General features: G+C 57.1%; 1 protein-coding gene across 2 annotated transcripts in view; it reads left to right on the top strand.

Moving 5' to 3' along the window:
* Nucleotides 1–38: 38 nt before the first annotated feature.
* Nucleotides 39–11,729, top strand: part of DNAH17 (dynein axonemal heavy chain 17) — a 39,383-nt gene continuing 27,692 nt past the window's right edge. The window contains exons 1-30 of one of the 2 annotated variants that reach the window (XM_037403082.1): nt 39–394; nt 1,150–1,343; nt 1,610–1,802; nt 1,889–1,988; nt 2,081–2,166; nt 2,334–2,459; nt 2,767–2,922; nt 3,003–3,086; nt 3,490–3,657; nt 3,891–4,007; nt 4,219–4,487; nt 4,605–4,800; nt 4,942–5,088; nt 5,430–5,538; nt 5,766–5,869; nt 5,973–6,113; nt 6,531–6,674; nt 6,924–7,106; nt 7,210–7,467; nt 7,560–7,729; nt 7,992–8,214; nt 8,293–8,409; nt 8,531–8,617; nt 8,862–9,014; nt 9,572–9,820; nt 10,048–10,170; nt 10,399–10,746; nt 10,824–10,915; nt 11,096–11,222; nt 11,446–11,598. In XM_037403082.1, the coding sequence (XP_037258979.1) occupies nt 53–394; nt 1,150–1,343; nt 1,610–1,802; nt 1,889–1,988; nt 2,081–2,166; nt 2,334–2,459; nt 2,767–2,922; nt 3,003–3,086; nt 3,490–3,657; nt 3,891–4,007; nt 4,219–4,487; nt 4,605–4,800; nt 4,942–5,088; nt 5,430–5,538; nt 5,766–5,869; nt 5,973–6,113; nt 6,531–6,674; nt 6,924–7,106; nt 7,210–7,467; nt 7,560–7,729; nt 7,992–8,214; nt 8,293–8,409; nt 8,531–8,617; nt 8,862–9,014; nt 9,572–9,820; nt 10,048–10,170; nt 10,399–10,746; nt 10,824–10,915; nt 11,096–11,222; nt 11,446–11,598 (4,959 nt within the window). In that variant the 5' untranslated portion in view covers nt 39–52. Of the gene's footprint in view, nt 395–1,149; nt 1,344–1,609; nt 1,803–1,888; nt 1,989–2,080; nt 2,167–2,333; nt 2,460–2,766; nt 2,923–3,002; nt 3,087–3,489; nt 3,658–3,890; nt 4,008–4,218; nt 4,488–4,604; nt 4,801–4,941; nt 5,089–5,429; nt 5,539–5,765; nt 5,870–5,972; nt 6,114–6,530; nt 6,675–6,923; nt 7,107–7,209; nt 7,468–7,559; nt 7,730–7,991; nt 8,410–8,530; nt 8,618–8,861; nt 9,015–9,571; nt 9,821–10,047; nt 10,171–10,398; nt 10,747–10,823; nt 10,916–11,095; nt 11,223–11,445; nt 11,599–11,729 lie in introns of those variants that run through there. The other variant, XM_037403053.1, reaches the window with a different exon arrangement.

The following is an 11,729-nucleotide window of genomic DNA, read 5'->3' as shown; positions in this document are numbered from 1 at the left end:
GCTGAGCAGGGCTTTGTCTGCCCCCTGCCCAGGCGAGCCCGGTGCTGGTGGGATGTCAGCCATGCTGGACAAGTGGCTTGGCTTCCTGGAGAGCTTCGCCACGGTGCTGCTGCGGGTCCAGCCGGACAAGTGGAGCGAGTTTGTGGGCAGTGAGGGGGCCATGGCCATGCTGGACAAGTTCTTCAAACAGCAGGACATGCTGGAGCTGGTGCTGGAGCTGGACCCTGCCAGGCAGCTCCTGCCAACCACCCACTTCCCACCCACCCTCAGGGGTAAGGGCATCTACTTTGTGAAGAAGAGGGAGAACATCAGCTGGGAGAAATGCCGGAGCCAGCTGCTGGTGGGAGACATTGGCCTCTCGCCCGTGGAGCAGCTCGTGACCGTGGTGGAGGAGGTGGGTTGTCCACACAGGTGGGTACCAGGTACAAGCTTGGGGCAAGTGGGACGAGCCAAGGTCCCTGCCCACACCGCTGCTGTCCAAACACCTTCTGTGGGCTGCTGTAGTCAGAACTTTAGGAGGGCTCAAACTAAATTAGTAGAAGAAAAATCACCCCAGGCGCTAGCGCTGGCCTTGGGATGGCTCCCGACCACCAACCCTGCTGTGTGGTGGGCTGACCCAGCCCCACCAGCACACACAGCCGGGTGAAGGTCACAAGCCTGGTTCTCTGCTGGGCCCCAGCTGGATTGCTTCCTCTGTGGTTTTAAAAACTCAGCATAATTCCCCCTTCCCTGAGCCCCGCAGCTGGGGAATGTCTGAATGGATTTCTCTCAAACTTGCCAGAAATATTCCCACTCAGAGGGCTGCCGCCCCAGAGCACCCAAAAGCTGGGTCAAGCCCCTGAGATTCCTCGTCCTCGGTGCCAGGGGCTTTTGCTTGTGCGCCAGCCCCTGACCCCACTGGGCACGCTCACTGCACTGCTCCCAGCACTGTCCAGCCCATGAGAGCTGGAAATCCACCACAGGGTGAGGGGACTCATGGTCATGCTGACAAGAAAAAATCAGCAAAATCCATCGGCGCTGCCAGAGCTGTGGCTGAGCTGGGAGCGTGGGTGGGCATCAGGAGGGGATGCTGTGCAAACCAGTGCAGCTGCATGCTGCCCTCTGCACTGGGAGACCCTACTGAGCATCCAACCAAGCCCTCTCCTCCAGGTCGTGTCCCCCCTGCTCCTGAGCAAGGAGAATGTGGCGGGCTGGCCCAAGGTGGTGGTGGAGGACGTCATGCAACAAACCCACCAGCTGAAGAATGAGATGTTCATGATGGGCAGGAAGATCCAGGGGAAGCCACTGCTCCTGCTTCCAGAGCATCTGGCCAGCCATGATGGCTCCAGCACCATCCTGGACTGGTGGGTTCGGCCAGTACTGCTTGGCACCAGCAAAGCCTGGCAGGGGCCCAGGGCATCATGAGCCCTCTGGGAGGGACAGAAGCTGGGAGACTGGCTCAACCTCTGAGCATCTTTGGTCACAACCATCCCTCAGCAGCAGAGCACCTTCAAAAGGCTCATGCCAGGCTGCTGTGCTGGCTACGGTGGCCACAAACAGGCATGCAGGGCTCCCCTGGGGTGGTCTGGGGCCAGTCCTGGTGCTGGAGCATAACCTGGCTGCCTTTCAGCCCAGTGGAGACTGTGGATATTTTGAAGCTGCACGCCATTGAGACCATCGTCATCAAGTGGTCCCACCAGATCAGAGACATCCTGAACAAGGACTCGGCACAGCCACTGCTGGAGGGCCTGCACCCCCTGCCCAGGACTGAGTTCAAGTTCTGGCACACCAGGATGGTCAACCTGGAATGCATCAACAGCCAGGTACTGCCTTGCCCATAGGTGGCCAGCAGCCATGTGTCACTGGCACTGAGCCCCTGGTGCTGAGCCCGCCGCCTCTCCCCTGCCAGCTGCTTTCACCCCAAGTGACGGTGCTGGCCATGATGCTGGAGAAGGCCAACAGCTGCTACTGGTCGCCACTCCAGAGCATGTTCAGGGATGTCAGTGCCGGTAAGCCCCCCCAGCGATGTGATGGACAACTGCCTCTCACCCCTCTGGCAAGGCTTCCCCCTCCCCGACGCTGAGTTTTTCCTCTGGTCCAGGCCTGGAGGAAGCCAAAGACATCAGCCTCCACCTGCAACCGCTTCAGATCCTGCTGGAAGAGATGGAACAAGTGGATTATTCCCAAGTAAGTTATACATGGTAAAATAACCAGGTACCGTCTGGCTTCCTCATCCTGGGAGAGGCCAGGGTGCTGCACATCAGAAGCTGTGTGTGGGTATGGATTCACCCTGGCTCTGCCCAACCCTCATTAGTGTGGCCATGGCCCCACACTAATGCTCTCTGCTTCCACAGCTGCAGCCCTATGTAGACAGGGTGCTGTGCACCATCCGCCTCCTCCAGGCTTACTGCCAGCACTACAGCTCACCCACCCGCGTCATCGTCATCCTGCAGGAGACCTGCAACCTCTTCATTGAGATGGTAGAGCCCTGGGGCTGGCGGTGGCTCCAGCATCAAGCCACCACCATTTCCTCCAGCTGTCCTGCTGTGGGACTGTTGGCAGGAGGGATGACACAGGGCAGGTGTGGGGAGCACAGCTGGGGTGATGTAGACACACCCCAATCAAGGGACCAGCAAAGACCTCACATAGGGCTGGAGAGGGTTTGGGGCAGGTGTGGGTTGCAGGCAACCACCAGAGAGCCCGTGGGGCTGGTGGGTGGATGGGGGCAGGAGGAGCCTCCTGCGGGCCCCTCTGCCAATGGCCACTGCCTGCATCTGCCTGTTCTAGACCCAAAAATTCCTGGGCCCCAAGGATGTGATGAAGGGGCTGCAAGGAAAAACTGAAGAGATCTTAGAAGCAATCAGACTGAGCATTTCCACCACAGAGAAGGTCTTCCAGTCCTACAGCACTTACTGCTCCGGCCTGCTGCCCACATCATTCCCGGTGGGTGCAGGGGACAGTGCAGGTCTGCCTGGCCCCATCCATGCCAGCTCTACTTGCTGACAGCCCCTCTCCTCTTCCAGGAGGAGCTGCAGCTCTGGGAGTTCCCTCCCTCCCTTGTCCTTACGAGAATGGACTCCTTCTTGCACAGGCTCAAGACCATCAAGGTGAGAGCCCAGCATTTTGGAGCAGCACCAGTCCCATGCAGGCTCCCCTGCCCCGGAGATGCTGGGGTGGTCCCCTGAGGACAGCATGGGGGTAAATTCTGTTTCAGCCTTGGGGTGGGCTGGGGCTGCTGGTGCAGGCTGGAGCCCAGCAGCGGTGTACTGCTGGCAGCACAGTGCCATTGTTCCCAGCACAACACCCATGTCCCCACACCCCCAGGGCCAGACAAGCACCCCCAGTCAGGCTGCAAAGCATCCCTGGGAAGGATGCTCTTGGGGAGCGGTGAACTTGCAAGGTGTAGCCCTGTGCTGGTGCTGCAGCTTCTGCACCCACGGGGCCACGGCATGGGGAGCTGGGGTTTGCCACCAAGAGGAACTGGATGAGATGATGGTTTGTGCTCACCAGGAGCTGTACCAAACAGCTATCGAGTTTCTGAAGCTGGAGAAGGTAGAGCTGGGAGGACTGAGAGGAAACATCCTCAGGAGCCAGATGTTTCAGATCTACGAGGAGGTCTCTGAAATCATCAAGAGTTTTGCTGATTGCAAATACAATCCCTTAGAGCCCACAGAAGAGGTGAGTAAATGCTGGTATGGAAGGGAAAGCATTTGCTAAATGAAAAAATATTGTTTGTCAGAACATGCTGGAAGAAGAGCTGCATGTAAAACTGTCCCGTAGCAGCACGTGTGCTCGCATTGCAGCAGGTCATATGGTGCTGGGCTGTCCGGGTCCAGCAAATCCTTCAGGAAAGATTTGGGAAGAAAGTGCAGAGACTGTGTCAGCTTAAATCATTTTGCTTTTACTGGCAGCAATTGGACAAAGACTTTGCAGAGTTGCAGAAGATGATTCAGGATATGGACAGGCGGCTGGCCACCATCTTCTGCCGAGGCTTTGATGACTGCAACTGCCTGACATCTGCTGTGAAGGTATACGTGCCACCCCCCCCCCCCCCCCCCGACTCGACGGGTCCTGCCCTTGGGCACCGGGCATCCTTGCCTGAGCGCCAGAGGCTGGCAGCAGGGACACTGCCTGCAGCCTGGCATGCCACACCCGTGCCTGGGAGTGACAGTGGGGGTGTCACCAGGTCACTGCAGTGATGCTCTGGAGCACAGAAGCCAACACCTCTTTCTCCTACAGTTGGTGCAGATGTTTGCCCCCCTGCTGGAGCGACCTTTGATAAAGGTGGAGGTTTCTCACTGTTGTTCAGCCCTGCTGAGAATGTTTGAAGCTGAGCTGGAGAGCGTGAAGGTGCTGTATGACACCCAGACCACTTCCCCACCACCATGCCAGGGGGGGCCGGTCACCCACAAAAACATGCCACCGGTGGCCGGACAGCTGAAGTGGGCTCTGGAGGTTCAGCAGCGGCTGGAGGGACCATACAGGGACTTGTTCGTCATCAGCCACCCGTATGTGTGGGTCACCCCACGGGGATGTGGGGCAGCAGCCAGGGCAGGATCTGGCCTGGCATGTGTTTCCTCCTGTGTCCTGCTGCAGCAGCTGCTGCTTTATCATGACCTTGACAGTGTGATGGTCAGTGCTGAAGCTAAACTGGTGTCTGCGAAGTACAAAGAAATGATGGGGCTGCTGCAGGGTTACCGCAAGGAGGTCTATGAGGAGTGGGTATGTGGAGCCGGCCAGGAGTGCCACTTCAGCCTGGAGCAGCCCTTGATCCTGAGGGACCCTGGCTCTTCCCTGCTAAGCGTGAACTTCAGCAGAGAGGTCAGTGCTGGGGTGGGCAGCCAGCCTGGCACAGGGGGAGGACAGTGGTCCCTCACCTGAACATAAATCTGTCGCAGAGGCTGTGGTGAGACATTTCATGTTTTACTAACGAGCCTTTTCTCCGGCGATTGTGTCTCGCAGCTCATCGCTGTTCTGCGGGAGGTGAAGTACTTGAACTTCCAGCAGCAGGAGGACATCCCGGGCAGTGCCAAGAGCCTCTTCGCTCAAAATGAGACTTTCCAAAAGTTTGTGGACAACCTGAATCTCATCGTTGGCTGGTACAATGAGGCAGGTTGCAAATGGGGGACAATCCAGCTGCTTTTCCATACCCCACACGCTGGCCAGGCTGAGGCTGGCTGGGGAGCCCCCTGAGAGAGGCTCCTCCAAGATGGGTCCTTGAAGCCTCGGGGGGTTACAGCAGGCATATCACTGGCACCCCTGGTCCCTGCCCATCCCATGACTGAGCCAAGCTGCTGCTACTGCTGCCACACCAGCCTCTTTCCGCCCCACAAGCTTGGTGTCATTGGGGTGGGGACACCATTCCCAGGTGTAAAAGCAGTGCCCCAGGGAGTGCGTCTCAGCTGGAGCAGTGCCTGCAGCACTCACCTGCGGACGTGCTGGCTCCCCAGGTGAAGCAGAAGCTGTTGCCCGTGGAGCTCCCGCTGGTGGCAGGGCAGCTGGAGGCCGTGGACAGCCAGCTGGCCAGTGCAGAGCACACCCTGCTTTGGCACCATGAAGGTACGAACCCACCCAGAGATCCTCTCTGTGCATTTCGCCCGTGGCACCATCCTGCCTCGGGTCCCCTCAGCCATCACACCCAAAACATGGACCCCTGTCCTGCAGACATGGGTGGGTGAGGTGGAGGGCTAAACATGGTGAATAGCCCCGAAGTGCCCCAACCACAGCTTGCTGCCTTGGAGGTATCTGTGTAACCTGTCAAGTTTGGACGTGTGTTTTCCTCCCAGGCGTCATGGAGTATATCCGAGAGATGAGAGAGACCTTGCATGGCTTGCAGACCAGGGTCCAGAAAGCAAAGTTAAACATGGAAAATATCACCCAGCTGATGGAGGTAGCTTTTGCTGGTGCTTTGCAAGTACCTTCCGGGGAAGCCTCCTGCAGGGATTCACCCTTCCCCAGCATAGTGGAGCAGCCCTGTCATCTTCTCCCTGCAGGAGTGCTCAGCCACTCCCGTGTTTGAAAGGAAAGGCAACAAGGAGGCAGCACTCTTGGACCTGGATGGGAAAGCAAACACCTTAACCAAGCGCTGTGCTGCCATTAGGGACGCAGGCGTAAAGATCCAGGACTTGGTGGAGGTGAGATGGGTCCCAGGACACGTCAGTCAGAATTGGTTTAACAAGAATTGTCTGTCCCTCGCGTGCTGTGATGCTCTGAACCCACTGGTGTCCCCCGTTTTGTAACTGCAAGCGGGGGACTCTGACCTGGGGTTCAGTCCTGTGGTCTCTGCTGAGACAAGGCTCCAGTGAAAGACCATTGAACACTGCACATGGACTCCAGAAATCCACTGCCCTCTCGGATGAGGTCAGGGCTGCAACTTGTGGTGTCATACAGCTGAGAGGGAAAGAACAATGCAGGATGCATGTGACAGCCAGGCAGGACAAACCCACAGGGACCACGAGAGAAGACTCATTCACTCACAGTGTTGGGAACTGGGATGTTTGCTGGGTATCTGTATTTATTGACAAATAGCAATTGTTTTTTCCTGCTTACAGGAGAATGCAGATCTGTTCAAGGCTGAGAAGTCATCACAGAAATGGCTGGACTACATGGGACACATAGACAGAATTATACTGGATGGACTCTTCAGACTTATCCACAAATCTCTGCAGCTGCTGCTCACCAACATGGCCCCTGATGTAGGTCCAGGTTTGCCCTGTGGCACAGTGCCCTGCTCTGCCTGTGCTTGGCATGTCCCACGGCTCACCTTTCTTCAGGCATTTGTTTAGTGGCCAAATGTACCCGTCCCGGTGCTCACTGGCACACCCATGCAGCGAGCGCTGGAGGTGCCGATGTCCTCCCTTGTTCCTGCTGCAGGGGGACCACGGGGCTGGGGGCTGGGGGGACACGGAATGTGAATCACCATGTGGGGTGCTGACCTGTTTCAGGCTGACATGGCCCCGTTGTTCGAGGTGTGCATGGAGCTGTGCGATGGCAGAGTGCAGTACCATCCCTCGCTGGAGATGGGAGACGACAACAACTTCTTGCAGCTGATGGAGAGCCTGCTCAGCGATATCTACGCATCCACGGCATGCATTCCTCGGTTGCTGGAGGGAAAGCTGAGCTACAAGGTCAGTCCATGGCAGGCAGCACCTCCCAGCACCTCCAGATGGAGGTGGGCAAGGATGCCCAGTCCCCTCAGCCAGTCTGCAAGAGCTCTGCCTGTCCCTTCAGACCACCCTGGAAGAGCAGACGGACCTCAGCAGGATGCGGGAGGAGGTGGTGTCACTGACAGTCAGTGCCATGATGGAAGCCAAGGAGTACAGTGCCAGCTTCGAGGAGCTAGCTAGCCACCTGTGGCTGGAGGACCCCAAGGAGTTCCTGCAGCACTTCCTTGCCTTGGGCAGTGCCCCTGACGCTGAGGAGGTGGAGCTGCGGCCAGAGGAACCCCCAGCTCATGGCACCCCATCCCTCCAGCTCTTTCAGCAGGAGGTACAGTGCCTGGGGAGGTACCGGGTTCCCAGGAGGACACTGGGTGCCCAGGGAGGTGCCGGCCATGGGCAGTGACCAGCTCTTGTCCCCAGATTGACGCCTGCAAGGCGCTGTGCGAGGAGGTGCTGGGGTTAGCGAACATGAAGGTGTTTGGGGGGTGGCTTCAGAGCGACTGCCGCACCTTCAAGCAGGCGCTGCTGAGCGTTGTCAGGAGACGGGGTCTGGTGCTCCGGCAGCACCTCACCAGCCACGTTACCACCAGGTAAGGGCTTGGTGAGCCCTGGCATGGGGATGGGGAACTCCTGGTGGTTGGAGCACAGCTGTGCTGTGGCAAAGGCCACAGTGTGCCGGGGCAGGCTGTCCCCAAGGGATGGAGCTGTGGAGATGTGGGCAAACGTGCCAGGCATCCCTGTGGGGGTGAGTCCCTGGGGGGGCATGCCCTGCAGAGCGAGCCCTGAGCAAGCACTGGGGCAGCTGTGAACCCTGTTGGGAATGCCCGGTGAGCACCACCACCTTCCTCCCAGTCTCCAGGAGCTGGAAGATTTCATCCAAGAGGCAAACACCAGCTTGAGTAAACCTCTGGAGGAGGGAGACTATGAAGGGCTGGTGGAGGTGACGGGACACCTGATGAGGGTCAAGGAGAGGCAGGCAGCGACTGACAGCATGTTTGAGCCCTTGAAGGAGACAGTTGCCCTGCTCAGCACTTATGGAGAGGAGATGCCGGAGAAGATCTACCTACAGCTCAATGTGAGCTGCTGGGGGTGCAGGGGGCTAAGCAGAGGCTCCTGGGGCCGGGCTGCCAACATCATGCAGTACTTGCCACAGGACCTTCCTGAGCACTGGGACAGCACCAAGAAGCTCTGCCTGCGTGTCAAGCAGAACATGGCGCCCCTGCAAGCCAATAAGGTCAATCTCATCTGCAGGAAGTGCCAGCAGTTCAAGGTACCTGCCTTGGGGCTTGGGGGGGCAAGTGAGCTGCTTCTCAGCAACTGCAGGATGACCACACTGCTCTCCCCGGCTGCCAGCTCCCAGCTGCCCCGCTGAGCCCTGTCGTCCCCCACAGGCCCGGCAGCATGCCTTCTGGGAGACCTTCCAGGGAGAAGCTCCCTTTTCATACACTGACCCAGACCCCTACAAGTCCTTGAATGAGGTAAGGAAGGGGAGGACACCAGGGCCACCACTGTCCCCACCAGCACTGCCCGGTCACCCCCAGCCTCATGCACCAGGTGCTACTACACAGCAGGGCTGGGGAGGGGCAACTGCTCTGGCTCCAGCTCCCAGCCCAATGGGGGGAATCTGGCCCTGTGGCAGTGGGGACAGAGCCATCACCAGGGTAGGAGACATGTCCCTGGCACACGGTCCCCAGCTGAGACCTTTTCTTTGTCTCCGGCCAGCAACAGAAGAGCATCGCTGCCATGGAGAGTGACATGGCAGCCCTGTCCAAGTCAGCCAGGCTATTTGAAGTGTCGGTCCCAGAATACAAACAGCTCAAAGCGTGCCACAGGGAGGTGCGCTTGCTGAAGGAGCTCTGGGACATGATTGTCCTGGTACGTGCCGCGGTCTATGAGCCAGCATGCTGGGGAGGGCAGGGTGAGGCAGGAGCACTGGGGTGTGTAGAACAGGCTTCTGGGGTGTGCTGGGCTGGCCCTCACAGCTCTGAAGTTTCTGAGGCTGTGATGAGCTGTATCTGCAGATGGTGGCTGCTGGTAGCCATCTGTGGTCAAGCAGAGTGATCAGGACCCCTGGGCTCGGTGCTGGCCCCTGCACCAGGGCACAATGCCCAACACTGCCTCCAAGCAAGGGCTTGACAGCAGAGTGCTGTCAGCAGGCATGGGGCACCTGGTGTGACCTCCCTGTGCCAGCTGGGCACTGCCAGCCAAGGGTGCAAGGTCAGGTTAGCTCCTCTGAGAGTCTCGTTGCCATGAGAGGTGGGATGAGACACGGGGCGGGTTGTCACAGCATTAGAGCAGGTCTGCTGGTGTGGAGGCTGCGCACCTCAACATGGGTACGTGGGGTGTGCTGGCACTGGGCATGCTGCTCTTCATCCTAGGCAAGAATGCTTCTGCTAATTACATGTCCTGTAAAAATGTATTCCTGAATTCAGGTTAACACAAGCATTGATAACTGGAAGACCACGAAGTGGAAGGATATCAGCGTTGAGCAGATGGATATCAATTGTCAGAAATTTGCTGAAGACATTCAGAGCTTGGATAAGGAGATGAGAAGCTGGGATGCATTCATAGGGCTGGACAACAGCGTGAAGAACATGATAACATCCCTGCGCCCCATAAATGAGCTGCAGAACCTGGCCATCAGGGACCGGCACTGGCAGGAGCTCATGCAGGCAACCAAGGTGCTCCCTGCCTTCCCGCCCTTCCCTGGCTCCAACCCCTGGCCTAGGAGGCTCTTGAGATTTGCATCCATTGGGGGAAGCATGCAATCTGTTTTAAAAGCTGGCCATATACACATATTTGTGTAGTGTCTTTAAACGTGGGTGTTAATGAGCTTATTTGGGTGAGCTGCTGGGCTGCCTCTCCCTGCAGGGGCGTCCCTGCCCTGACAGTGCTGGTTCTGCTCCAGGTGAACTTCACCATGTCCAAGGACACAACCCTCGCAGATCTACTTCAGCTGAACCTGCACAAGTTTGAGGATGAGGTTCATGGCATCGTGGAGAAAGCCACGAAAGAACTGGGGATCGAGAAGGTGAATGGGGCTTGGTTCCTACCCTCCTTTGCTGAGAGCTCTGCTCCGGTGTATCTGTGTGGCTGTTAGTGCTTGTGTTCCTGCTTCTGGGAGCTGAAGTCCACACGCAGTGCAGCACCCATGGATCTCATGCCATGGGGGAAGCATTCCTGTCACTGCCTTGCCTTTCTGCAGTGTCTGGGACCCAGCACCACAGAGTCCAGCCCATTTCTCACACCCTGTCTGTAGGTGCTGAACACCTTGGATACTACCTGGGCAACAATGCAGTTCAAGCATGAGCCCCACACCAGGACTGGCATCATGCTACTCAAGGCAGATGAGGTGCTCATCGAGACGCTAGAGGACAACCAAGTGCAGCTGCAGAACCTGATGACCTCCAAGCACCTCGCCTTTTTCCTTCAGGAGGTGTCGGGCTGGCAGCAGAAGCTGTCAACCACTGACTCCATTATCAGCATCTGGTCTGAGGTGCAAAGGATGTGGAGTCACCTGGAAAGCATCTTCATCGGCTCCGAAGATATCCACAGTCACCTGCTGGAGGACTCGAAGCATTTTCATGATGTCGATCAAGAATTCAAAGTGCGAAGCCTGTCCCCACCAGGTGCCTGAGAGCTCGCCGCTGGTTTGGGTAGGGCTGAATCATTTTCCTCTTGCAGGACTTATTGGCTGATGCAGTAAAAACTCCCAATGTGATTGAAGCTACAAACAAGCCTGGTCTCTACAACAAGCTAGAAGCGTTGCAGAAAAGGTAAGGTTGGAGTTGTCCTGGTGAGGCATTACCAAGAGGCCTGTGCTGGCTGGCCTAAGGCCAAGGAAGAGTTTGATTTCTCCAAAGTGGCATCTGTCTCAACATGACAAGGACTTAGCAAAGAGTGAAAACTAAAATGCGGGAGTTTAACTGCAGGGTTTTTTCTTTGTTTTCTGTTAGATTGGTGCTCTGTGAGAAGGCTTTGGCTGAATACCTTGAGACCAAAAGACTGGCTTTTCCCAGATTCTACTTTGTTTCCTCTGCAGACCTGCTTGATATTTTATCTAATGGGAATGAGCCAGTTGAGGTATAAGTTGTGCATAAAGCGTGGAGACAAGTCCCATGTCTCTAGCATGCAAACTTGTTATAGCAGCTTAAAAATATTTTTCATCCTAAGGGACAGAACACCATCCCCAGCATCCCCCTTCTCAGGGCTGCACTGCCCTGAGAGCTGTGCGGGAGTTAATCCAAGCGGCGATCACACCTCTGTGTGACGCAGACCCTGACCTTTGCCATGCCTCTGTTTTCAGGTGTCCCGTCATCTGCTGAAGCTGTTCGACAGTCTGGCTAAATTGAAGTTCAAGATGAGTCCGGACAAAAAGCCCCTGAAGGTTGGCCTGGGGCTGTTCAGTAGGGATGAGGAGTACGTGCCCTTCAGAGCAGACTGCAGCTTGTCCGGCCAGGTCAGCTGAGCTTCGTGGAGCCTCTGCTTGCAGGGGCAGGGGTGGGCAGGCTCAGGGTGGGGATGAGCCTTTGTTGTGCACTAACAGCCTGGCAGCAGTTTTAAAATACAATCTTGAAGCCTTTCAGCCAA

The sequence above is a fragment of the Falco rusticolus genome, chromosome 1 (genome assembly GCF_015220075.1).
Source record: "Falco rusticolus isolate bFalRus1 chromosome 1, bFalRus1.pri, whole genome shotgun sequence".
Classification (NCBI taxonomy): Eukaryota; Metazoa; Chordata; class Aves; order Falconiformes; family Falconidae; genus Falco; species Falco rusticolus.
Note: the sequence above shows the minus strand (reverse complement) of the source record. Positions and strands in the feature narration are given on the sequence as shown.